The 25,856-nt window shown below is 58.8% G+C and overlaps 2 protein-coding genes across 15 annotated transcripts in view; both read left to right on the forward strand.

Moving 5' to 3' along the window:
* JAML (junction adhesion molecule like) overlaps positions 1 to 1,830 on the forward strand; it is a 62,573-nt gene extending 60,743 nt beyond the window's left edge. For all 14 annotated transcript variants that reach the window (XM_059707722.1, XM_059707723.1, XM_059707728.1 and 11 more), the window contains one exon: positions 1,446 to 1,830. In XM_059707722.1, coding sequence (XP_059563705.1) covers positions 1,446 to 1,529 — 84 coding nt within the window. In that variant the 3' untranslated portion in view covers positions 1,530 to 1,830. The remainder of the gene's footprint in view (positions 1 to 1,445) is intronic.
* A 13,014-nt stretch (positions 1,831 to 14,844) lies between these two features.
* Positions 14,845 to 24,683, forward strand: SCN2B (sodium voltage-gated channel beta subunit 2). Its single transcript, XM_059707753.1, has 4 exons — positions 14,845 to 15,122; positions 22,995 to 23,161; positions 23,361 to 23,571; positions 24,242 to 24,683. The coding sequence occupies exons 1-4, from the start codon at positions 15,053 to 15,055 to the stop codon at positions 24,439 to 24,441; spliced, it is 648 nt and encodes a 215-aa protein (XP_059563736.1). The 5' UTR covers positions 14,845 to 15,052; the 3' UTR covers positions 24,442 to 24,683.
* The last annotated feature ends 1,173 nt before the right edge of the window (positions 24,684 to 25,856 follow it).

Consider the following 25,856-nt stretch of genomic DNA (forward strand, 5'->3'; position numbering starts at 1 on the left):
CTCATGGCTGTGGATAGCAGTGTGGCGGTGGCTGGGGAGGGGGTGGAGATGGAGGAGGGCAGAGGGGGGCCCCTCCCAGCTCCTAGATTCCATCACTCTGAGAGCGACTTCTTAACTGCCGGGAGGGCTGCACACTGGATCCCATAGCATCACGAGGACCTGGTTCCTTCTCGCTCTTGGCTCAGTTCCCCAGGGAAGCGTAGCAGCTGGAGGAGGCACCTGGGTGTAGGGAGCGGGGCAGGACAGAGGCTGAGCGGCAGGACAGGCTGCTTGTGGACTAATCATAGACCCAGGCCCCGGGGAGCGCAGGCTCCGCTGTGCGGCTGATGGCTCGTGCGCTTCCTGCTGACCCGGGGCTGAGGACACATGACTCCCCGCGGACACAGGCCGGGAGGCTCTCCAGGGACGCGAGGTCGGGGCCTGGCCTGGTGCCTACGGCTGGAACAGTAGCTCCTCTCTGGAGCCACAGTCGGACATAGTCACCCCCCTCGGCCATCACTGCCCTGTGACCTGCCATGTGGTCTGCAGGGACCTCCGGCCCAGCCGCCCTGAGACCTGCTGACGCAGCCGCCCTGGCTCCTGCCCGCGGGTTCACAGAGGCTGTGGGAGGAGGTGGGTGCGAGTTGTCTTCGAAGCTCCCTGCCCAGGTTCAGTGGTAGGTGCTTCTAATTTATTCTTTTATTTTTACTTTTTTATTTTTATTTTTTTATTTTTACTTTTATCACCTGAGGATATTTTTCCATTGATTTTTAGAAAGAGTGGAAAGGAGAGAGAGAGACAGAGAAACACCAATGGATTGGCTGCCTCCTGATGCCCCTGAGCAGGACCGGGAGCCTGCAGCTGAGGTGTGTGCCCTTGACTGGAATCGAACCCGGGACCCTTCAGTCCCCATGCCGATGCTCTATCCACTGAGCACAACTGGCTGGAGCGGTGCTTATAATTTAAACTCTGCGGGAAATAGCACCTCTGTCCTCTTAAAATGGGCCGCCAACTCCCTGGCCGTCAGAGCTGGTCAGGTTATTGTACCACACTCTGCGCCAATGAGTAAGCTCGGGGCGGACTCCGCCTGCAGGGCAGGGGGCAGGGGGCAGGGGGCAGGGGACAGGGGGAACACAGAACCTTTGATTTTGTTGTTGAGTTGATGTAAACGAAGGGGCCCCATACCGGTCCCTTTCTCAGCTTGTACAGCAAAGTGGCTAAGATCACAGCTTTGGAGCTGGGCTGACCCACAGGTCCAACCCTGACTCTGACTTAGAAGCGAGGTGACCTTGGGCAGGTCACTTAGCGTCTCTGAGCCTCAGTTTTCTCATCCTTAAAATGGGAATAATATTACCTACTTCCCCGGTGGGGGCCGGATGGGCGGAAAGAGCTCCGTACGGGGTGACTGTTCGGATTGAAATCCGTTTCACAAATTGCTTTCTGCTCCTTCCCTCCCTTCCCTGCAGCACCCAGTGTGGCCTTCAGCACTGAATTACCCGCCTGAGAAAAAGTGGGCCGAGGGAGTGCCCCAAACAGGGCAAGGCTTTTAAGAAGAGTGCCCTCACCTTCCCGAGGCAGAGGCGCCCCTGTGCGGCCTGTCCCTGTGCCAGCCATGCAGACCCCCCACCCCCACCCCAGCTGTCCTGCCGCCCTGGCCGGCCAGAGGCTGAAGATGGCCACAGACGTGGGCCCTCTGGAGCGGACCCTGGCTGAGCTGCCCCAGCTGCACCAAGCACCCCATCCGATCCATCCCTCAGGTTGAATGTGATCCTGGGAAGAATCACAGTGAAAACCAACCCGAATGTTTCCTGTGGCACATCGTCCCTAAATAAATGTGACCTGTGGATGTCATCCTGTCGTCGTCCCCTGGCTGGGGTGAGAGGAGTGGAACCCTGAGTCAGCCGAGGGGACTGAGAAAGCTTTGGAGGGTTGGAAGTGGGGTATGAATACACCTCTAAAATGTAAGCCAGCGCTTCTTTAACACACACACACACACACACACACACACACACACACATAATTGATTTTAGAGAGGAAGTGAGAGGGGGAGAGAGAATCATCGATGGGCTGCCTCCTGCAGGCCCACACTGGGGATCAAGCCCACAACTGGGCATGTGCCCTGACTGGAAATTGAACCCTGACCTCCTGGTTCATAGGTTGATGCCCAGCCACTGAGCCACGCCAGCTGGGCACACCAGTGCTTCTTAACTCGGGCTGGGTGCAAAGTGGCTGGTGGCTCTGCGGAGCCTCACGAGGCCCCCGGAAGTCCCGGGTGGAGCGTGGACATTTGTCTCTTTCAGAAGCGACGCCCGCAGGTGGCCAAGGTAAGTAGCCATCGACCTAACTGTTGGTCTGAAATGCGAGGTCCCTATACCTTCTGGTTACCATTACAAGATTCACTACGGTTAGTTTTTAAAATCTCTGGTTCTGAGCTCCGATTTCTAGCCTGGGCTCAGCTCACGTCTCCTCTCGCCTCCTGTGGGCCCCTGCTCGGCCGCTGTCTCCCGGCCTTCCCTTGGGCTGTCCGGGCAGGTGAAGAGGCCGTCATGCTTCTCTGCTTCTGGTACAAGTTCGAGTGGAGCTACCTTTTTCAAAGCGTCCTCTAACTCTAACCAGCAGCACCCTCTCATCACCACCCACGAGCGGCGCCTCTCTTTCCCGCTGTTCTGGGGTCTCCACCTGGAGGCCTCCTCTTGCTCTTGCTCAGCCAGGGCCGAGGGTCATTAAATACTGTCTCCTTGCCCCGGCCAGGGCGTCGGCCTTCCCCCCCCCGCAGGGTCTGGGTTGGATTCTGACCGGTCGGGCGTACCTCGGTTTCAGGTTCCTGGTCAGGGCTCGCGCAGGAGGCAACCAATCGATGTGTTACCCTCACATCGATGTTTCTCTCTGTCTTTCCCTCTCTCTTCCACGCTCCCTAAAAATCAACGGAAAAACATCCTCAGGTGAGGATTACAAAAAATAAAAAATATTGTCTTCTTACCTTTAACTCTAAATGAAGACGGTGCCAAGGGTTTCGCTATGCGCATTGCAGGCAATACCCTGCCCAGGACTTGCCAGCGGGGACACATGTGACCTGAGGAAGTGGCTTCCTTTCTGGGCTGTTAAGCAATGTGTTGTCCTGGGCTAGGTGGCCCTTTCCTACTTCCTCAAACCCTGGCTGCATAGGGTTAGGTGGGGGGACGGTGGTTTCGCAACTGCTGCTCTGGGTCAAAGAGAGTAGCTGGGGCGAGAGCTGGCGGGTGGCCGAGCAGCTCCCACAGGCCCTGCCCTGTGCGCACACCCTCCAGGGTCTGACTTGCCCAGATTTGAATTTGATTCTTTCAAGGCTTGGCTTTTATCCTGGGCTCAGCAGCTGTCACTGAGGGGGGAGAAGGAGGAAGGCCACTCCCCATCCTACCTCCCCACGAACCTTCCTCTTGTCCCAGGACGGAGTCCCGGTTGAGAGGAAGCCTGCGGCTCTCAGAAACGAGCCTTGCCTAAAACCCATCTCCCTCCGGGGCGAGAGGAAGACCTGCTTACGCCCGCGTGCCTTCTCCTGGGATTGTCTGGCACACGCAGGAGCCTGGAGGCCTAGGCGCAGGGAATGGGCTTCGTGGTCCAACGAGCCTAGTTCGAATCCTGCTCTCTCTTCAGCATTGCAGCGTTTACTTCAACGCTCTGAGGCTGTTGCCCTACACAGGCAATGGGGGCGCGGGCATTTTGGGGGACTACACGAGGGCCCTTGGGGACAGTGCTGGTCCGAGCCTCCACCGCTCCAGTGTAGTTTCCCCGGGGGGGGGGGTGTTTCTTCTGCTGACTCAGTCCCCATCTCTCATTCATTTTTAAATTTTTTATTAAAAAATATATTTTTATTGATTTCAGAGAGGAAGGGAGAGGGAGAGAGAAACATCAATGATGAGAGAGAGTTATCCATCAGCTGCCTCCTGCAGGCCCCACACTGGGGCTCGAGCCCACAACCTGGGCATGTGCCCTGCCCAGGAGTCGGACGGTGACCTCCTGGCTCGCAAGTGGACGCTCAGCCACTGCACCACGCGGGCTGGGCTCTCACTCACGTTTTATTCTTTGTGCAGGAAGCTCTTTAACCCCAATACCCAAGTTCCTCTTCCCACCGGAGAGAGAGGTAGGAGCTGAGCGCGGCGGGAGGCCGCGGGAGGCGGAGCAGCTGGGCCTCCTGTGGCAGGGCCTGCAGCATCAGGCTTCTGCATGAGTCTGCGGTATTAGAAGTTCCTAGAAGCACACAGGCCTTTGCTAATAGAAAGCAGCCTAAAGGTGGAGAGGGTGGGGCTGCCCATAAACAATGAAGAATCCAGCCCTGGCCTGGTTGGCTCAGTGGTTGGAGGGTCAGCCTGCGGACTGAAGGGTTGCGGCTTTGATTCTGGTCAAGGACACGTACCTGTTTGCAGGTTTGATCTCGCGTGCAGGAGGCAACCGGCCGATGCATCTCTCACATCGACGTTTCTGTCTCTCCCCCTCTCTTCCACTCTCGCTAAAAATCGATGGGAAATATCCTCGCGTGAGGATCATGAAGAGTCTAGTAGCACCGGAGTTTGGCCGCCGCCGCCAGCCCTGCAGGCTTTCGCTGCTCGCTGCCACCACGCTTTTTTCTCTTTGCCTGGTCAGTGTGCTGACATGTCAGCATTAGCCTTTTTTTAAAAAAAGTTGTTTGTTTTATTTATTTAATTAATTTATTTTTTCATTTATTTTGGTTAATCTTCACCGAGGATGTTTTTCCTTGATTTCTAGAGAGAGCAGAGGGAGAGACAGAGAGAGAGACACCGATGTGAGAGAGACACATCAATTGGTTGCCTCCTGGACCGAGGAACCTGCAACCAAAGTACGTGCCCTTGACCAGAATCGAACCTGGGACCCCTCAGTCCGAGGGCCGATGCGCTATCCACTGAGCCAAACCAGCTAGGGCTACATTAGCCTTTAAACACACAAACACACACGAACACAAACCCCACTGTGTGTGTGTGTGTGTGTGTGTGCGCGCGCGCGGCAGGGGTCAGGCAGCTGCTGAATCAGCTCAGTGACTTCGACCCAAAGCACCTTAGGTTGCAAGTTCTCTCCCACGAGACCAGCGGCCCTCTCACTAGGGATAAACCCAGTTTCCCAGGACGACCGACCGTCCCAGCCAGTGGGTTTGCAAATGTGGTCTGGTCTTCCGCAAGGGGGTCAGGCAGTCGTTACCACTTCTGTAAAACCAACTCGCAAGACGTCTCTTCTCTCTTGTAAAGTGAGGCCACTCGCATTTTCTCAGAAAGCAAAGGCCTTCGTGTGAGGAACTGTGGGGAACCTTCGGAGCGCCTGCCTGAGCCCCACCTGGGTGCCTGCGCCTCCTGGAGGCAGGTGCGGTCCTGTCGGCCCGGCCGCCCCTTCCTCTGTTTTCGTGGCAGGAATCTTATTTTTAAAAAATATATGTTTTTATTGATTTCAGAGAGGAAGGGAGAGGGAGAGGGAGAAACGTGAATGATGAGAGAGAATCATTGATTGGCTGCCTGCTGCAGGCCTCACACTGGGGATCTAGCCCACAACCTGGGCATGTGCCCTTGATGGGAATCAAGCCTAGGACCCTTCAGTCCACTGGCCGATGCTCCATCTACTGAGCCACACCAGCCAGGGCCATGGCAGGAATCTTCTGATACAAACACCTGTGTCTTTCCTGCTCCTGTGCCTGTGCTCTTGGTGCACCCTGCCTGGATTGCCCTTCCCTCCTGCCAGCTGTCAGCATGCCTTCAGGGGCGGCTGAGCCCTGCCCACCGGGCCCAGCTCCTGCTCTCACATCTTCTGGATGTTTCTGCTTTCCGCAGTGCATCTTCTGAGGCTCTCTAGTTATTTTTATGGGAGCGAGGCTGTAATCTCTCGCAGAGCTCCTAAGCTCTTGGAGACCTATGTCGGGTCAGCAGGGACCCCGTGGGGACAATCTGTCCTTGAACAGTTCCCAGGGCCGGAGAGGCCCCGCGTGCCCAGGAGCCGCACCTGCTCCCACCTGGCCCACCTGTGCGAGGCTGCGTGAGGCCAGGCTGGCGGGGGGGGTGCCTTTCTCTGGATGTAAACAGGCATTTGTTCATGCGCATCTGCTGGGGGACCAGGCCGGCCCAGCACAGACTCAGAACTTTAAGACACATCCCTGTCCTCACAGAGCTCAGTCTGCCTGGGAGGGGGGAGTGTCAACAAAGAGGGCAGTACTCTCCGCTGGTCGGCACGGGCCCGAGAAATGTCAGGAGTGCCTGTGCCCGTCCTTGGCAATGGGCTGTGCCCCTCGCTCTGTGGGAGCTCTCGGGGGTGAGCTGTGGCTCATTCGTTGCCGGGTCTCCAGTTTCTAGCTGGGTGCCTGGCACGTACGGGGCAGTAAATAGATATTTGAGTTTGTTGGATGAGGGACTTGATAAACAAATGCGTGAGTGTGCCCAGTGTCACAGGAGCAAAGAGAGAAGAGGTAAGTAGAAGACAGGAAGTTGGTGACTCTGCAGCAGATACTTAAAGGAAAACTAGGAGTTGGTTGAGCAGGCAAGAGAGTGTTACCGGGAACCCCCGGGTGGGCTCCGGCCGCTTGTCGCTGTGCCCACTCATGAAGTCAGGCTTGAATCATATGAGGCGTTTACTGGGGCCAGCCAACCAGAGGACAGGGCGCCTACAAGCATCAAATCCTGCCTTCCCGCAAGGCACAGGGGGCAGGATTATATAGGGGAAGGGGCTGGGGTGAGAAGCACAGCCACGTGCAGGCCGGGGGGCCCACAGATGTCAGCTATCATAATTAGGCATTAGGCAATGAGATGATGTTGAGATGATGGTTTGACTCCTGACCCTGACCCCGCTTATCGGTTCTGATTGGTGGGTTCACAGCTGAGTCACCTCCCTAATTGCTTCCCAAAGGTTTGGAAAAGGAAACTTTAAGAAAAACTTACCCCCCCCCCCTACCTATCTAATAAAAGAGAAACATGGTAGTTAGCATATGACCGCTACACTTCCCATTGGCTAATCAGGACGATATGCAAATTAACTGCCAGCCAAGATGGCGGCCAGCAGCCAGGCAGCTGGAAGCTAACATGAGGCTTGCTTGCTTCAGTGACGGAGGACTCCAACGTTCCCCGCCTGCCGCTGCCGGCCTCTGAGCTGCAACTCTAAGCAACTATGTTACAAATATAGAAGCTAAACAAAACCCCAGAAACCTGCTTTAGTCCGTTGGGCTTCAGCCAGCAGGATCGCAACATTGTTTCAAATACAGAAGGTAAACAAAGGCCAGAAACCTGCTTTCAGCAGCGGAGGCCTAAGAGCTGGAGACAAGCCTCAAAGCTAAAGCTGGCCCAGAATAAAAAAAAATTAAAAAAGGAGCGGTTGGGAGCTTCAGTCACTCGCCAGCCTGAAAACAGCCCTCAGCCCCTCACCCAGACTGGCCAGGCACCCCAGTGGGGACCCCCTCCCTGAAGGGTGTGTGACCAGCTGCAAACAGCCATCAACCCCTCACCCAGGCTGGCCAGGCACCCCAGTGGGGACCCCCACCCTGACCCAGGATACCCTTCAGGGCAAACCAGCCAGCCTCCACCAGTGCACCAGGCCTCTATCCTATACAGTAAAAGGGTAATATGCCTCCCAGCACTGGGATCAGCGGAGCCGAGAGGCCTCCTGGCACCAGGATCAGTGTGACAGGGGGCAGTGCCCAAACCCCCTGATCGCCCTGCGGCTCTGTGTGTGGCAGGGGGTGGGGCCACAACCTCCCTATCCGCCCTGCTCTGTTCGTGACAGGGGAAGGTGCCACAACCCCCTGATCAGCCCTGCTCTGTGCCTGATAGGGGGAGCTCCCCAACCCCATGATGGCCCTGCAGCTCTGTGTGTGACAGGGTGTGGTGCCCTAACCCCCTGATCAGCCCTGCTCTGTGTGTGACAAGGGGCAGCACCCCAACCCCCTGATTGGCCCTGCTCTGTGTGTGACAGGGTAGAGCCATAACCTCCCCATCGGCCCTGCCCTGAGTGTGACAGTGACGGCGCCCCAACCCCCTGATCAGCCCTGCTCTGTGTGTGACAGGGGGCAGCGCTCCAACTCCCCTATCGGCCCTGCTCTGTGAGTGACAGGGGGGAGCTCCTCAACCCCCTGATGGGCCCTACTCTGTGCGTGACAGGGGGGAGCTCCCCAAACCCCTGATTGGCCCTGCTCTGTGCGTGACAAGGGGCAGCGCCCCAACCCCCTGATTGGCCCTGCTCTGTGTGTGACGGGTTAGAGCCATAACCTCCCCATCGGCCCTGCCCTGAGTGTGAGAGTGGCGGCGCCCCAACCCCCTGATCGGCCCTGGTCTGTGGGTGATAGAGGGCGGTGCCCCAACTCCCCAATCGGCCCTCCTCTGAGCCCGACCAGGAGCTGCACCTAGGGATTGGGCCTGCCCTCTGCCACCCAGGAGCAGGCCTAAGCCAGCAGGGCATTATCTCCCGAGGGGTCCCAGACTGCGAGAGGGCACAGGCCGGGCTGAGGGACCCCCCCTCCCCCCCGAGTGCACAAATTTTTGTGCACTGGGCCTCTAGTCCTATATAATAAAGAGCTAACATGCTAATCAGACTGGACAGTGGAAGGACCTTCCTAACGACCAGTGGGTGGGGAGTGGGGCCACAGCTGAAGCTGTGAAAGCCTATCCTTGCACGAATATTGTGCACTGGGGCTCTAGTCCATATATAAGAAACTTAAGCCCTCAGTCACATAAGTATATGTGTTCTAAGATCTAAATAATATGATTACGTTTCAGATAAATTTAGATGCTCTATCTACCAGGTTAGAGGTGCCCCTATGGAGGGGAGGGCGTTCTTGGAGGAGGGGCTGCCGAGACACAGACACCAGAGGTGAAGCCCCCTGTGGGTGAGAGAACCTCCCCTGGAATGGGATGGTTGGGACGGGCGTGGGCCAGAGAGGAGAGGGGAGCGGCCGAGCCCGCCAGCCGCCAGGCCGTGGTGTCCTGAGCCAGCGCGGTGTTTGCAGGTCCCCGAGGCCAGCATTTACCCCTCCGCTTGCTCCTGCTCACCAGTCCCGTTCCTCCAACCCCCAAACCCGACCGCTTGCTCCGGGCTGCAAACCTTTTCATATTCGCTGAAGGCAATACTTCTCAGACTTTACTGTGCTCAGGCATAACCTGGAGCTCTTGTTAGAAATGAAGATTCTGATTGGTTGGGTCTGAGCTGGGCTCTGTGAGTCGATCTGGGGACCGCACTCTGAGAAGTGAGGCTCGAAGCCCAGTGCAGCGAGGGAGGCTCTCTCTGCCTCAGGTAGGCATTCCGAAGGCGACAGCCATCTTCCTCTGGGTTACGTGTAAGACCGCTTCTCCCAGCAGAGCAGGTACCTGAGTGTCATCTGGTAAAATCTGCAGGATGTGTGGTAGTTGGTAGAAATGCAGCCCATTTTGGTACTGGTGTTTCATTCTGCAAAGTACTGACTTCCTGCTCCCTGGGTTTCATTAGTTCCTGGGAAGACCTCCTCTTCCGGGGCAAAGGGCATCCGGAGGCTCAAGTGAGCGGTGGGGGGGGGGGGGGTGGTTCTGGGGAGCCCTCTTCTGCGTGACACCGTGAGGGACCTCGCCCCTCATTCAGCCCCTTCTGACCCTTCTGCTGTACATCACATACCTGGTTTCTCTTGGTCAAATACTGAATGGAAGCAGAGGGAACTTCTCGATACACTTCTTTTTTCTTTTTCAAATTAAAGAATGTTTTTATTGACTTTAGAGAGAGAGGAAGGGAGAGGGAGAGAGCCATCAATTGGCTGCCTGCTGCATGCTCCCTGCTGGGCATCAAGCCTGCAGCCTGGGCATGTGGCCTGGCCAGGAATGGAACCAGCAGCTGTTTGGTGCACAGGACGACACCCAACCAGCGGAGCCACACCCTGACCAGGGTTGGACCCACTTCTTATCCCAAATGTCCCCAAATGGAAGCTCCTGGACCCAGTGTGAGGCCAAGTGAGCGGGAGAAGTGGCTTCCCTGGGCCGCACGGCATCCTCAGCTGCATTACGAAAAAGGAGGAGGCCGGCCACGTCAAACCAAAACTCTCCGGCTGACATGTGCCTGCGGCAGCCTGGGCGGCTGGGTGCAGCCAGGGGCCTGAAGGAGGCTGAGCCTGGCAAGGCCCTGGCTGCAGGGGCAGCAGGGGCTGGGCTGCAGGTGGGGGGCGGGGAGGGGGGCACAGGGTGGGGGTGAGGGGACACTTCTCCCTGGGTCGCCCGCTTTCTCCTTCCCTGATTTTCATTCCCATGGGCTGTGTGTCCTGGGATGAGCCAGTGGGGCCGTAGCTAGCATACCGACCAGGGCACCTGAGGACAGAGTCTGTATAAGGTCCAGGCATGGACACCCCTCAGCGGGGAGAGAGCCCCAGCATTTCCGTCAGCCCTCTGGCTCCAGCGCCTGCCACGCACACCTGGCCTCCTTCCCTCCCCCTTCTGACCTAGAGGCCGAGTCTGGGCCCCACTACCTTCACCATGATGGCTGCTTCCCCTCACTCCCTCCCCAGATCCATTCATTCATTCACTCAGGGGGGCGGGGCGGGGCTGCGCAGCCACGCAGCTCCTGTGTATTGAGAGTCTGCTCTGAGCCGAGCCCTGAGCCGCCTGCCCTGTTCCTGCAGGCCCTGCCCTGGCTCCTTCCTCTTCAGCACAGGCAGGGCCCTGGCCCCTCTGTGGCCCTAGACAAGCCGAGGCTAGGCCCCCCTCTGGGTGGCAGTGTGGCATGCTGGGAACGCCCAGTGCTCCACACAGACGCCGTGAACCCCAGCTCTGACTACCCAGGCTACTGTACACATGTCAAACTGGTGGCTAGGCCCGGCCGGCCTGGCTCAGTGGTTGAGCGTGGACCTATGAACCGGGAGGTCACTGGTTCGATTCCCGGTCAGGGCACGTGCCCTGGTTGTGGGCTCGATCCCCAGTGGGGTATATGCAGGAGCCAGCCGATCAGTGATTCTCATCATTGATGTTACTCTCTCTCTCTCTCTCTCTCTCCCTTCCTCTCTGAAATAAAAAATATATATTTAAAACACACATACACAAATAACCCCCGGGCTGAGGCCTGCCAACCGCTGTGTCCTCATTGGAATAAAAAACGATGAAGAAGAAGCCGCCTTCCCCGGGGTCACAAGCTGAGGAATCGCGTGGAAGGAGCTTGGTGCAGCGTTAATGCCCAGAACAGCAGCTGCTCCTGGGTGGGGCGTCGGCAGCCCGTCAGGCCGCAGGTGGCTGCCGCCTGAGAACCTACTTAAATGTCTTCCCAGAAAGTGGGGTGATCTTCTCTGCTTAGAGGCCCTTGGGACTCCACCCCAAGTTCTCCTACTCTTGGTATTAGCCTATTTTTCCCTCCTTTTTAAAGAAAAATGTCAAGCATATGCAACAGACGAGAGAACTGTGTCATGAACCGTGGCACCCACCGCCAGTTCCAACAACTGACCCCACCTCCCTCCTGCCTTGTCCCCCTGGAATATCTCCAAGCGAATTCCAGGCATCATATGATTTTACCTGTAAAATTTCTGGCGTGTGACAGATAAAGCTCTCAGAGCACATACCTAACAAAATTAATAAACTTACATTAATATAATCAATTACACAGACTATATGCATTTCCCCCCAATTGTCTCAGGAATGTCTTTTTACTGCCCACGTAAGAAACATTCAAACCTGTGGAGAACTTTTGTGAGTTTATTTGAGCCAAACTGTGGACAGGGAAGCAAAATCTCACGTCATGGAGATAACGCCCCAGGGAATGGCAGTTTCCCACCTTGTTTTATACATTACAACCAACAGAGGAGACATAAGTGGGGCACAGGAGACCCATTGGTGATAGGTTAGGGAGGCGGGAGAAAGCAAAGTGGAAGGAGAGGGCATCTCTGGGATTGGATAAAAAGTAAAATGATAGACAGACACATACACAGGGGGTGAAAGGTTAAGGTCGGTGGTGCATCTCAGATGGTGATTAAAGAAAATTGAATTTATTTAAGGAAAAGGGGATGGGGCTGGAGACCGCTTCAGGGGTTTAGCCCGGGACTAGCTACCACTGTCCACGGCTCCCTGGTTGCAGTCTCATGGGGGCCCTTAGAGCTTGGGGGAGACGTGCCTGTGGGGGAAGGAGGGGAAGGGAAGGGCACAGGCGTGCTCCTTGGAGGGAGAGTGGACATGGGGTCCTTTGCTCTGAGCATAGTTCTCTCTCTTGCATGCAGGTGGGAATCTTAGGGGAGGGCTCAGGGCCTTAATAGAAAATTCATCAGCTTCCCAGGTGAGCTCTTTCGGGGTCGTGGTCTCCGCTGATTGGTCAGCACCAAGGCCAGGGGTCATTGGTCAATAGAGTTGGTCCTGAGGCAGCCATGGTGTCACTTGTCTGGTTTTGCTGCTTTTCTGGGCCTGGAGCCGAAAGGCAACTGAGGCCTCGATGTTATCTCTAGGGAGCGAAGGTCGAAGGTCGGGTCTAAACTGCCTCACCAGGGATAGGAGAGATCGGGGTCCAAACCGCAGGACCAGTGATGTGGGCGGGGAGGAGAGGTCACTCTGGGAGCGAGGCGCTTGTTTTCCCAGCTTGGCCCCTTGCTGGGCACCTGGAGCGTTCTGCCCTGGTGACCTCCTGTACCCGCCCTTCGTCCTCGCTCGGGTCTAACAGTGGGTACGGGATAGTAGTTAACAGTTAACAACATAAAAATATCAACGAGGACATTTGTAGTCTCTGCTCTGGTGCAGTGGCTGTGCCCTGAGGGGTCTGGAGGAAGGGAGTTACCCTGACATTCCAAAGGCCGGTTATCTTAGATGCAAAAGACCACAGACAGGCTCCATTAAGGTAAAGAGTGACCTTTATTTGAGCATGGAAACCATTGGAGAGTGTTTTTTTGTGTGTGTTTTTTAAATTGATTTTGGAGAGAGGAAGGGAGAGGGAGAGATAGTAACACCCATGATGGGAGAGAATAATTGATCCATTGCCTCCCGCACGCCCCGGATTGGAGATTGAGCTCAAAACCCAGGCATGTGCCCTGACCAGGAATGAAACCATGACCTCCAGGTTCATGGGTTGACGCTCAACTACTGTGCCACACTGGCTGGGCTGTTTGGTTTTTACAACACAAACTTATTATCTTACGGTTCTGTCGGTTAGGAGTCTGACACTGGTCTCACGTCGCGAAAATCAAGGCAGAGGCAGAGTTGCATTGCTTTCTGGAGGCTGTAGGGGAGCATCCCTTGCCTTTTCCGTTCCAAACATGGCCATCTTCCTTGGCTTATTACCCTTTTCCTCTATCTTTAAATAAATGTTGCTGATACGTCTCCTAGGGCAAGAGAAGCAAAGGGAAAAATGAACAAGGGGGGCTACATGAAGCTAAAAAGCTCTGCACAGCAAACACCAAACCATCACAAAGTGAACAGGCGACCCACGGAATGGGAGAACATATTTGCCAGTGACACATCTGATAAGGGTTAATTTCCAGAATATATAAAGGACTGATATAGCTCAACAAAAGGAAGACAAATAACCCAGCTTAAAAAAAATAAATGGGCAAAAGACCTGAATAGACACTTCTCCAAAGAGAATGTACAGAACATGAAAAAATGCTCAAAGTCATTGATCATCAGAGAGATGCAAATTAAAACCACAATGAGGTATCACCTCACACCTGTCAGAATGGCTACCATCAACAAATCAACAACTGATAAGTGCTGGCGAGGATGCGGAGAAAAAGGAACCCTCTTGCACTGCTGGTGGGAATGCAGACTGGTGCAGCCACTGTGGAGAACAGTATGGAGCTTCCTCAAAAAATTAAATGTGGAGCTGCCATTTGACCCTGTGATCCCACTTCTAGGAATATATCCCAAGAAACCAGAAACACCAATCAGAAAGGATACATACATGCACCCCTATGTTCATAGCAACACAATTTACAATAGCTAAGGTCTGGGACAGCCCAAGTGCCCATCAGCAGGTGATGGATAAAAAGCCGTGGTACATCTACACCATGGGATACTATGCAGCAGTAACAATGGAGGATCTCTGACCTGGAGAGCATTATGCCGTGTGAAGCAAGTCAGTAAGAGAAAGACAAGTGTCACGTGATCTCCCTCATGTGTGGAATCTAATGAGTAAAAGAAACTGACAAATGCCCCAGAGGCACGGCGCCTGGAACAGAACGACAGCTCTCAGAGGGCGGTGGCGGGGAGCAGGTGACCAAGGATGCGCGTGCACACATACATAGCCACAGACACAGGCCACAGTGTGGTGAAGGCCTGGGGTGGGCGGGAGCTGGCAGAGGGGGACAAAGGGCAGAAAAGTGGGGAACATGTGTGTTCTCTCAACAATAAAAAGATCGGCCTCGATCAGGGAAGATTCTAGCCGAGGACGTGACCACCTGCCTTAAACGGCTTTCAGTTAAACAGTTTTCATTTCAGACCATCTTCTGTGGTTATTCTGGGTCTCTTGGTGGCACGGCCGCCACGCAGGCCTCCCCGAGCTCGTCAGGTTGGCGTGGCCCCTCCCCGCACGGCTGTGGATGTGCCTTACACCCCCCTGTAAGACTGCTTAGGTGCGTTCGCACCAGCTCGCTTTGACATACTCTGATTTCAGTGAAAATGCCAGAATAATGAGGAAGTCCCTACTTCCCCAAAGTCTCCTGACTCACTTCCCCGAATGCTTTCCAAATAACATGAACAAGTGTCTCCTTTTTTGGGGTGTCCCCTCACCCTTACAGCAGCTTTGAAATAAAGGGGTTCCTCTAACAGCTTTCAAAACCCAACCAAGAAGAAAGGCAGGGTCTGCTTTAGTTCTTGTTTTCGAGGGTAAACATTTCCGGGGAACTTGCTTCTTTTCAGAAAGACTTTTTTACGCCCTCCCACCTGCCTTTTGAAATCCAACAACCGCAAGATTTACTCCATCCCCCTTTTCTCGCTCTCCCTCACACACTCCCTCGTTCTTTTTAGCAGCAACAGACAGGCCGGCCATATTAGAGATGGAAATAAAGCTTCCTTAACGCTGTGTGTGTCATTGCAGTACACCCGGGTATCCTATTTATTTTTTTGGCCCCTAACAATTCCTCCCGCGCAGCCCTCGGCCGCCCTCGCCCACATCCCAGGGCTCCCAGGCTCTGGAAATGCACAGACATGCCTGGCTCCCGCGCCCTGCCTTCGGCCTCACGGGCCTCGGTCTCTTTTTCTCTCTGGGTAAGTCAGATTGCACACCGTGTGTCGCATGCTTGGAGGGTCCCCAGTGCAGCCCGGAGGAGGCCCCCAGACCTGCCTCCCCTCCGCGTCCTGGGGAGGGGGTGTGGGGCCGGAGAGGATGCTGGGGACTGCGCAGCGCTGGCTCAGAAGTGCTGAGTGTTGCTCAGGGCTGACAGGCGTCTGGGGAGGCAGTTTGTGTTTGGACAGCTTTGCAGTGGACCTATGTGTGTGTGTGTGTGTGTGTGTGTGTGTGTGTGTGTGAGTGTGTGTGTGTGGGGGGGGGGAGCTCCATGTGCAGAGGCTGTGGGTGTTGGAAGCTGCTGCACAGGTGGGGTGCTGAGACTTAATGCTCCCTTCAGGGGTCCTCCTGGGGCCCCTGGCCCTTGGAATCTGGGGGATGATGATATTAGAAGAGACGGGGGGCAGTGGGGAGGGGGGGGCAGGCAGCAAGTTGAATCTGTCTGGCTTTTGGAACCCAAACCACTGACGTTTTGAAACGTGTGTGTGTGTGTGTGTGTGTGTGTGTGTGTGTGTGTGTGTGTGTGTGTGTGTGTGTGGTGGGGCGGGGGGGGGGGGGAGCTGGCTGAGGAACGGTCTCTGGGTGGGAGGAGGCTTGCTGCTCGGCACTGGGCCAGAGGGAGCAGAGGAGGGGTCAGGGGAAGGAATCAGGAGGAAAAAAGAAAAAAAGAAGGAAGCCACGGGCCAGTGACTTTGTGGCCCTTTAAGAACGGTCCAGCCCAGGCATGCGGACGGCCCTGTTCAGGGATCCAAGTGCTAATTTCCGATCAGACCGCTCATGGACCTTCTGGTGGGAGGTGGGCTGGAGAGCTATGCGCTAGATTGCGTTACGGGAGTTTCATTCTCGCTCCTAAACGTCGCGTTGCTGGTGCAGCAGCTGAGGTGCGCCCGGGCTGTCGCAGGAGCACCGCGCAGTGCCTCTCGCTGCCGGGCGCCTGTCTGGCCAGAGTGCTGGACAGAGGCTCGCCCCGGAGCGCGCAGGAGACCGTCCGCTCTGCCGAGTTACCAGACATCTCAACAGCAGAGCAGCAGTGTGTGGCGGTGCCAGAGATGAGCTGCGGAAGCCGATCTGGGCTCCAGGCCGCCTTGGCCATTTACTTCATATCCGTAGACAGGGCACTGGATCGCTCTGAGCTCAGTTCCTTCCTGGGAGCCTGGGGAGTACCTGCCGCCTGGGTTTCTGTGAGAGGATAAGCGAGCAGGTGCTCAGTACCAGGTGACCTTTATGAAAGCATTTCCTGTGCCCGGGCGCTGTCCACCATGGTGGCCGGTGATCGGAGGAGTGGATGCTGTTATCACCCTCGTGTTACAGTGAGGAAACAGGTACAGAGAAGTTAAGCCACGTGCCCACTGAGGTCACAGGGTAAGGTCAGCTGAGACTTGAACACCTGAACTGTTGGCCTCTGCTGCCCCCGGTGTTCAAGAAGCGTTACTGCTACATTGCTTAATGGTCAAAGCATCTCCGCAGCAGGTCCAGCCTTGGGTGTGTGTGGAGCTGGGGTGGAGGGAGGTGGCCTCCACTGGAGTGAGGGCTCCCTGGGGAGCCGCTGGAGAGCCTGTCTAGTGAGGAAAGGAGCGGCTCATGGCCAGCACGAGGTGGCTCAGGGGAAGATGGATTCTGGGGTGAAGAGGTCGGGCCTGGCTGTGGCAGGAGGTGGAGGAAGCCGACGCCTCTGCAAGCCTGGTGGAAGAGGAGGGAGGAGACGCTGGCGTGGCTGAGGCGCTGTGCGAGGCCGCCGGCTCCCCGGACAGCGGGGCTCGGGCGGCCGTGGCAGCATCGCCCTCAGCGGGAGGGACGCTGTAAGTGACGAGAGAGGAGACGGCCAGGGGCTGCGTGTGGGGAGGACAGAGCTGGCAAAGCGGACGTGCCGGGCAGCCGCTGCCCACACGACAGAAGCACGTGGGACCAGTTTTCCGCCAGAAACGATCCACGCGGCTGGGCTTCCCTGGAGTTGCTCCTGACTTGGCTCTGCGGTCACTGGCGCGCTCACCAACATCTGGGTGGTGCTAGGTGAAGCCCCCCGTGGAGTCTGGTCCCCGCTCAAGCCCCCTGCAGGTGTCTGCTGCTGGGGGGGGGAACCCCGACACGGCGGGCGGGACCGTGCCTTCCTTCCTCCTGCAGACGCCCACGAGTGCCCACCGGGTGCCACATGGTGCCTGGGGCCAGGGATGCTGAGGCGAATAGGAATCGGCCCGGCCGGCGTGGTTCAGTGGTTGAGGGTCCACCTATGAACCTGGAGGTCACGGTTCAATTCCTGGTCAGGGCACATGCCCGATCCCCAGTAGGGGGCATGCAGGAGGCAGCTGATCTATGATTCTCCCTCTCCCTCTCCCTCTCCCTCTCCCTCTCCCTCTCCCTCTCCCTCTCCCTCTCCCTCTCCCTCTCCCTCTCCCTCTCCCTCTCCCTCTCCCTCTCCATCTCCCTCTCCTTTCCTCTCTGAAATCATTAAAAACATATTTTTTTAAAAAACATCAGTTCCTCGGAGCCTCTGGAGGGACTTAGGCACAGGACAAATAATAGCAACCCAGCATTGAAACGCTGTGATAACAGCAATAATAGTGATAAGAATATCAGCTAACCCCTGGCCAGTTTGGCTCAGGGGATGGAGCCTCGGCCTGTGGACCAAGGGTCCCTGGTTCGATTCCAGTCAAGGGCACTGACCTTGGCTGCAGGCTCTCCCTGGCTTGGGCTTGGTTGGGGCTCATGCAGGAGGCAACCAATAGATGTGTTTCTCTCACATTGATGTTTCTCTCTAAAAGTCAATAGAAAAATATCCTTAGGCGAGGATTAAGAATAATAATAAAGGAAAGAAAAGAATAGCAGCTGACGTGTGGAGAACTGACTGTGCGGGCGCTGCAGTGAGCTTCATACTGCGAGTGAGCTAACCTCCCAGCAGCGAAAGGGTGGTGTTCTACTACCGTCCCCATTTACAGGCGACACGAGGCGCTGGGAGGTTAGCCACGCTGCCCAGGCCAGCTGGGGGCACTGGAGCCCGCTCCGGCCCCTGTGCCATGCGGACTCCGTCCTGTGGAGGTGGCGGGCGGGGCTGAGTGTGGGCACAGGCAGTGGCGGGGCCGTCACCCAGGCGACGCCTTATCAGCTGGCATCTGCCGGGTACGTGGGAAGCCCCAGGTGGGGGAGGTGAACTCGCTTCCCATCTTGAAGCAAAGTCACGGGGGAAGGTGTGAAAGGGAAGCGTGAAGGAGGGCGGTGTTTCCAGGGAAGTCAGAGCCCGGTCCCTGGTGCGGAGGAAGCACAGGGCTGGCCGCTGGCAGAGGGCGCGGGCGCCGCGCAGCACCTCGACATGGTCCAGGGCACCAGGAGCCAGGGAAGGTCTGGGGTTATCGCTTCCTGGCTGCTGGGGAGGGACAGGTCTGAGAGGCAGGGACTGCCCCAGGAGACTGTGGGTCCAACAGTCAGGGAGGCAATGTCTCTGCTTAGTCCGACCCTCCCTTCCTTCCTTCCTTCCTTCCTTCCTTCCTTCCTTCCTTCCTTCCTTCCTCTCTCTCTCTCTCTCTCTCTCTCTCTCTCTCTCTCTCTCTCTCTCTCTCTCTCTCTCTCTTCCTTAAATATACTAGAGGCCCGGTGCACGGATTTGTGCACTGGTGGGGTCCCTCAGCCTGGCCTGTGCCCTCTCACAATCTGGTACCCCTTAGGGGATGTTGGCCTGCCAGTTTCGGCCCGATCCCTGGGTATCAGGCCGAAACCGGCAGTCCAATATCCCCCGAGGGATGTAGCAGTGTGTGAAGCGGCAGGCGTCCTGGGATGAGCCCGAGCTGGGACCGGGCACCACGCTGCTCCAGCTCATCCTGGTCCAGCCCCACTGTGCCTGCTGCTGCTGCCACCGCTGCTGCTCGGTAGCACTGCCATGGAGGCAGCAGAGTCTCAGCCGCCACAGCTGTGCTCACCAGCTGTGAGCCTGGCTTCTGGCTGATCGGCACACCCGCTATGGGAGCGTACTGACCACGGGGGGGCGGGGGGGGAGGGGGGTGCTCCAGTGTTAAGTGTCTGCCCCCTGGTGGTCAGTGTGTGTCATAGCTACCTGTTGACCCGTCATCTGGTCATAAAGGTCACTTAGGTTTTTATATATATAGATAGATGTTTATTGATTTCTGAGAGAACGGGAGAGGGAGAGATAGAAACATCAATGATGAGAGGAAACCATTGATTGGCTACCCCCTGCACGCCCCACACTACTGATCGAGCCCACAACCCGGGCATGTGCCCTGACCAGGATCCTCTGGATTCAGAGGTTGATGTTCAACCACGAGCACGCAGCCGGCCTCTCTTTTTAACCAAAAAGAAGATAAACCTGGCCCATCGCTTGCTGAGGTTGGAAACAGGCATGGAGAGAAGTAACTTCTGGCCTCTGCGGTGACTGTTTGGCGGGAGACAGCGCAGTTGTGTGTTTTGTGTGCTCTCTGGATGGGCCGGTGAGAACAGTGGGGGACGGGGCAGGGGGTGGGGGGCAATGTGCTTGGAGGAAATGGGGAGCCCAGCACCAGGGAGGTTGGAACTGAGATCAGAAGCGACATGCTCACTGCCCCCTGTGAGCGTCATTTCCTTTCTGAGACTTGGAACTCAGGAGGCCAGGCCCGGACCTGGTCTCAAACAGACTACCGGCAGCACTGTGGGTGGCCCTGGAGGGAGGTCCCTGGAATAGACCCGCCCGCTCTGGGAGCCGCCCCGAGGGGCGCGCCTGCTGTGTAGACAGTGGGAGGTCAGGTCCCTGGGACCCCTGGAGAAACAGTCACCCCACCAGCCTCAGCCCCTCGGCCCTCGGTGGGGGGCATGCGGCCTGGGTTCAAATCGAACTTTGCCACTTACTAACGCGGCTGTTCATGGGCCTGCCCTGTGCTTAGCTTTCTCCTCTGGAAGACAGAGGGGTCAGTGTGGTGAGGATTAAAGGGGTTGGGCAGGGCCTGGGACACATGGCAGGTCACTGCCTCCTCGCGGGCCTTGGCTGGGACTCGCTCTCCCTGACGCACCGGCTTCACCAGCCCAGGGTTCTCCTATGGCTCCCACCGCGTTGGGGCGGCTCCTGTGTGTCAGGAGGGCCTGCGGCCCCTCCCCCTGAGGCCTCGCTGGCGGGTCCTGGACTAGGAGCCGGAACTGGCTCTGGCCCCAGCTCGCCCCATCCTCCGTGTCTCTCGCAGCGCCTCCCTTTCCCCGTTGGCAGGACAACAGGCTGGACGCCCGTTCCTGAGGTCCCTCTGGCCTCCTCTGAGTTGGGACTTGGTGGTTGTCCTCTCTGGCCAGTGCTTTCCGCAGGACCCGCTGTCAGGGTTTGGGGGAGGGACCCGCATTGTGCCTCTCTGTCTGCCCCTCCTGACAGCCCCTCACCTCGCGCTCTGCCCTCCTACCTGCCCTCCTACATGGCAAAGTCCCGGCTCTTTGGGCGTCTAGGTGCTGCCTGGGGGCTCCAGCTCTCCTGGGCTGATGTTGTGGGCTGGGACAGGATGGGGGCCAGGGGTGGGCCAGCCAGACTGGCAGCCCCTGCTTCCTGGTGTCACTTGGGGGCTCCTTTGACGGGGGAAGGGGGTGGGGAATGGGGAGCCTGGGATGAGGCTGGCCTTTCCAGGGAAGATGCCATCGAAGCAGGGAGCTTTTGGGAGGGAGGTGAGCTCAGGATGAGGCTGCCAGGCTCCTCTGCGCGCGCGCGCCCCCCCCCCCCCCCCGCCCCGGCCCTCCGCAGGGGTGGGGGGCGTGGGGGGCGCCCTCCCTGCCTGGAGCAAGCCAGCGCTTCCCTCCGGGCTATGAAGTGGGGAGAGGGAACAGTCCCGAGGGTCGTGCCCAAGGCGCCCTCTGCAGGGGACTGTCCGAAAGCCCTTCCCGTCTAGGGAAGCAGGGCTGAGAGCTCCCTTTGCCGGCAGACTGCGCTTTGTGCTCTGTACAGTTCATCTTCTTTAATTTTCTCAACAACAGGAGCTGCGTTCCTCAGGGGCGGGGATGAGGCTTGGAGGGGAGGGACCTGCCCGGGTCTCGCAGCAGACTGAGGGCAGGAAGGCAGGGCGGGGATTGAACTCACATCTGGTCAGGTCTCCAGGTCAGTGCAGCTCCCACAGAGACCCCTGCTCCCAGGGCCCTGCTCCCAGTCCCGTGGCTTCCTGTCTCACCCCCAGGAGTTCCACCCTAAGTCCTGTCTGGCCCATGGACCTGCGCCTCGGTCCCTGCCTCACCCTGGGCCTCAGCCTCCCCATCTGCCCCTTGGTCACTCTGCTCCTGGAGCCTCAGAGACAGGACGCTCACTCCAGCTCCTGGGCCCTTCCTGCCTCAGGACTGATCCCCTCAGCATGTCAAGAGGCTCCTGCCCTCCCTTCAGCCAGGGGCACCCACACGCCTGGCAGCCTCCCCGACCACAGACAACCCCCACCTCGCTGCATCGCTGCATTTCTTACACCTGTCGCCTGTCTCACAGCCAAAGGCACAGTCCCACGTCCTTTCCTCCCGAGAGGACGAGCTCCACGCGGCGGCCACTGGGCCAGCCTCGCCCACAGTCTCCCAGGCTGGGCTCAGCGCACAGTGGGTGGTTTACCAACGTCGTAAAGGAGTGAGAGTGACTGACACTGAAGGGCACTGCTTGTCCTCAAGCTTTGGGGATGAGGTTTTGACAATATTGGCAAAGAACCTTAGAATTAAGGCCAGGGTTAGGCCCGACTGGCATGGCTCGGTGGTTGAGTGTCAGCCTATGAACCAGGAGGACATGGGTCAATTCCCGGTCAGGGCACATGCCCAGGTAGGGAGCAAACAGGAGGCTCTCTCATCATTGATGTTTCTCTCTCTCTCTCTCTCCCTTCCTTATTCTCTGAAATCAATAAAAAAATATATTTTTTAAAAGGCCAGGATTAGGGTGAGGCAAGTAGGGGCCTGGGGTGCAAAGTGTCAGGAGGTGTCTGACACGCTGGGGACACTTGGCTCAGCCCAAGGGCTCCCGCTCCGCGGAGGTGGCTGGGAGTGGAGGAGAAGAGGGGAGACTGAGGCAGCACAAGGGAACTTTTCTCCAGGGTCTGCAGCTAGCAGAGCAGGCAGCACGGCCGGCCGAGGGCCGGGAGCAGGCGGCGGGCAGAGGGCTGCCTGCCCGGCCTGGGAAAGGCGTGGGCCCTTGTCTGTCCCTGGCGGACAGGGGATCTGGTTTCTCTACCCCAGCTTTGTTCTGCCCCCACTTTACACCCAGGCCACATCGGTTACCCCTTTGGAGTTTTGCTTTCCCCACCCTCCCCTGACCCCCTGACTACTTCAGCCATAAGGGACGCCTCTGCATAGCTCTACTCCCACCAGGTGCAGTGGGCATGCCCCCTCCCGGCCCCACTCCCACCAGGTGCAGTGGGCATGCCCCCTCTCGGCCCCACTCCCACCAGGTGCAGTGGGCATGCCCCCTCCCGGCCCCACTCCCACCAGGTGCAGTGGGCATGCCCCCTCCCGGTCCCACTCCCACCAGGTGCAGCAGGCATGCACTTTCTTGGCCCCACTCCCACCAGGTGGCGGGCGTGCCCCCTCCCAGGCCCACTCCCACCAGGTGCAGCGGGCATGCCCCCTCCCAGTCCCACTCCCACCAGGTGGCGGGCATGCCCCTCCCAGCCCCACTCCCACCAGGTGCAGGAGGCATGCCCCCTCCCAGCCCCACTCCCACCATGTGGCCGGCGTGCCCCTCCCAGCCCCACTCCCACCAGGTGGCGGGCATGTCCCCTCCCAGCCCCACTCCCACCAGGTGCAGCGGGCATGCCCCCTCCCAGGCCCACTCCCACCAGGTGCAGGAGGCATGTCCCCTCCCAGCCCCACTCCCACCATGTGGCGGGTGTGCCCCTCCTGGCCCCATCAGCCAGAGCCCTCACCAGCGTGTGCTCTGCCCGCAGTGCCGCCAGGGCGCAGCATGGAAGTCACGGTGCCCACCACCCTCAACGTGCTCAATGGCTCCGACGCCCGCCTGGCCTGCACCTTCAACTCCTGCTACACCGTGAACCACAAGCACTTCTCCCTGAACTGGACCTACCAGGAGTGCGGCAACTGCTCCGAGGAGATGGTGAGTCTGGCGGGTGTGGAGCCCTGCCCTGCCTGGACCGGACCTGGGTCGTCTGCTCAGGCGGAAGGTGTGTTGTCCTGCCGGCCCGGGGAGGGGTGGAGGTCTGGAGGTAAGGGCCTGTCTCCAAGTAAGAACGCTGGGGGGAGGCGCCCGCTCCCCAGGCTTGCCACCCCCTCAGCCTGCCCCTCGCCACCCCCAGTTCCTCCAGTTCCGCATGAAGATCATCAACCTGAAGCTGGAGCGGTTCCGGGACCGCGTGGAGTTCTCGGGGAACCCCAGCAAGTACGACGTGTCCGTGACGCTGCGGAACGTGCAGCCGGAGGACGAGGGCCTCTACAGCTGCTACATCCTGAACCCGCCCGACCGCCACCGCGGCCACGGCAGGATCCAGCTGCGGGTCCTCATGGAGGGTGAGCGGCGAGGGCAGGGAGCGGCGCGGGCACGGCGCTGCAGGCCCCTGGCTGGTCCTGGCCGTTACTCTCACCTGCTGCCCAGGGGAGGCCCCTGGGAGTCTGTCCTGGGGGGGCGGCTGGGGAGCCGCCGCTGAGGGTGGTCCCAGCACCTGCTCTCTTCCCTCCAGTCCTTAGAGACCTGGGGGCGTGACTCCGAGAGCCCTTATGATGCTGTCAATCAGGATCAGGATCTTCAGAATCCTTCTAGCAGCTTCCGCCGACTGGGACTTGATGTGTCTCAGGTCCAAGACGGAGCTCTAGCTGCAGCCACTCCTTCACCCTCAGGAGGCCTTAGGGAGGAGCTGCTGTTTTATAAGCGCGGAGGCAGAGAGGGGAGAGGAAGTCATCTGAGATCAGCTCTCCACAGATACCGCCAGGGCTCCCATGGGGTCTGCTTGACCTCCAAGTCCATGCCCTCCCCTCCGCCTCCTCCTGCGGCCCTGGGCTGTCAGGGGCCCTGGGATCCGGGGTGGGGCTCAGAGGCCCATGGCCTGGGCGGATGAGGCTCTGACTCCAGTGCTTCCCCCGGAGGAGAGGAGCGCTGGGACGGCCCGCACCTGGGAGCAGGGGACGGAGGGCGGCTCCCTGGCAGCCTGGCCCTCAGCGTCTGCCTCCTGTTCTTCCCCAGAGCCCCCCGAGCGGGACTCCACGGTGGCCGTGGTCGTGGGCGCCTCGGTCGGAGGCTTCCTGGCCGTGGTCATCTTGGTGCTGATGGTTGTGAAGTGTGTGAGGAGGAAAAAGGAGCAGAAGCTGAGCACCGATGACCTGAAGACCGAGGAGGAGGGCAAGACGGACGGCGAGGGCCACGCTGAGGACGGTGCCAAGTAGCAGCGGCCGGCGCCCCGCGCCCATCCCCGCCCCCGCTCCCCTGTGCAGTGTGCCCCCGCCTCGGTGTGCGCTTCTCTTGGGCCAGGTCCCAGGGCCGGCCTGCGCCTCCCAACCCCTCACTGTCCCCCCACTGCATCAGCCACCCACCTCTCTCATGGGAGAAGCCCGCCGTGGAGTACGGGATGTGAGGGCCCTGGAGGAGGGAGAAGGGGTCCCGCTGCCCCTGAGGGGAGGGGAGGCCGTGTGATCGCCCCAGGGGCAGGGGGGGAGTGGAGGAGGGGTCCGGCGGTCTGCCTGCTCTCACGGGACTCATCTGGGGGCAGCCTCAGAGGCACCTGTGGGTGGCAGGGCTTCCCTGAGCTGCGTGCTCCTGCGGGCAGCCCTGCAGGCTGGGTGCTGATGGGCGCCTGGAGACCGGGGTGGGCACGAGCAAGGCCATCGAAGGGAAGCCGAGATGGAGGCGAGTGGAGATGCCAGTCCGGGCGCCCAGCTCCGCCCTCTCCTCCGTGGATGAACTCTGAAACCGGTGGTTTCTGTTGGCTGTGATGCTGGGGGGTTTGGTGAGAACAGTACGGAAGGGCCAGGAGCTGGTCACGATCAGGCACGGTCACGGGCGGGCGTGTGCTCCAGGTGGTGGTCATTTCCTGCCACCAGAGTGCCCCCCAGCAGGAGGCACATGTCAATGAGCGGAGGGACGGGGAGGGGGCGCCAGTGAGCTGGGCCCAGGGCGCAGGGCGCAGGGTGAGGGACCGACCTCGCAGCCCATCCCAGGCCCCCAGCAGTTTCCACGAGCTCCACTGAGGGGAGCCCGTGGCCGTGGCCATGTCCGGTCTAGAGCTGGGCTACACCCCCCCGCCGTGGCTCCCTGGGGAAGAAGGGGCGTTTGTGGGAGCCGATCTCCCTCCACGTCACACACATTGAGGGGAATCTCAGGAGAGGGAGGCGCGGTGAGAGGCCTTGGGGGACCCCCAGAGGCCGAGCCACATCACTCCTACTGCGCACAGGGAAACCGAGGCTCAGGGGGACAGAGTGAGGGCCCTGGCACCTCCTCTGGCCGTCAGCCTCCGGTTTGAATGAACAGCCATAGTTGTCCTGGTGGGAGAGGAGGGGAGGGGGTGCCCTGCTCCTCCCTCGAGTGGGGATGCCCGTGGCAGGGGTGGGGGGATGCCCACGGCAGGGGTGGGGTGATGCCCTTGGCAGGGGTGGGGGGATGCCCGTGGCAGGGGTGGGGTGTGGGAATGAGGACAGAGCCGCAGGCATGCCCCTCCCCTGCCCCAGGTGGGCCTCCTCCTGGGGTCCCGGGGGGGCCCAGGTCCTGCGCAGACTCAGGGAGGCAGAGCTCAGGGCGGGAAGGAGCCTGGGGGAGGGGTGGGGACAGGACAGTGACAGTCTCAGGGACCACTCTCTGCCTCTGC

Source organism: Myotis daubentonii, chromosome 9 (genome assembly GCF_963259705.1).
Source record: "Myotis daubentonii chromosome 9, mMyoDau2.1, whole genome shotgun sequence".
In the NCBI taxonomy this organism is placed as follows: domain Eukaryota; kingdom Metazoa; phylum Chordata; class Mammalia; order Chiroptera; family Vespertilionidae; genus Myotis; species Myotis daubentonii.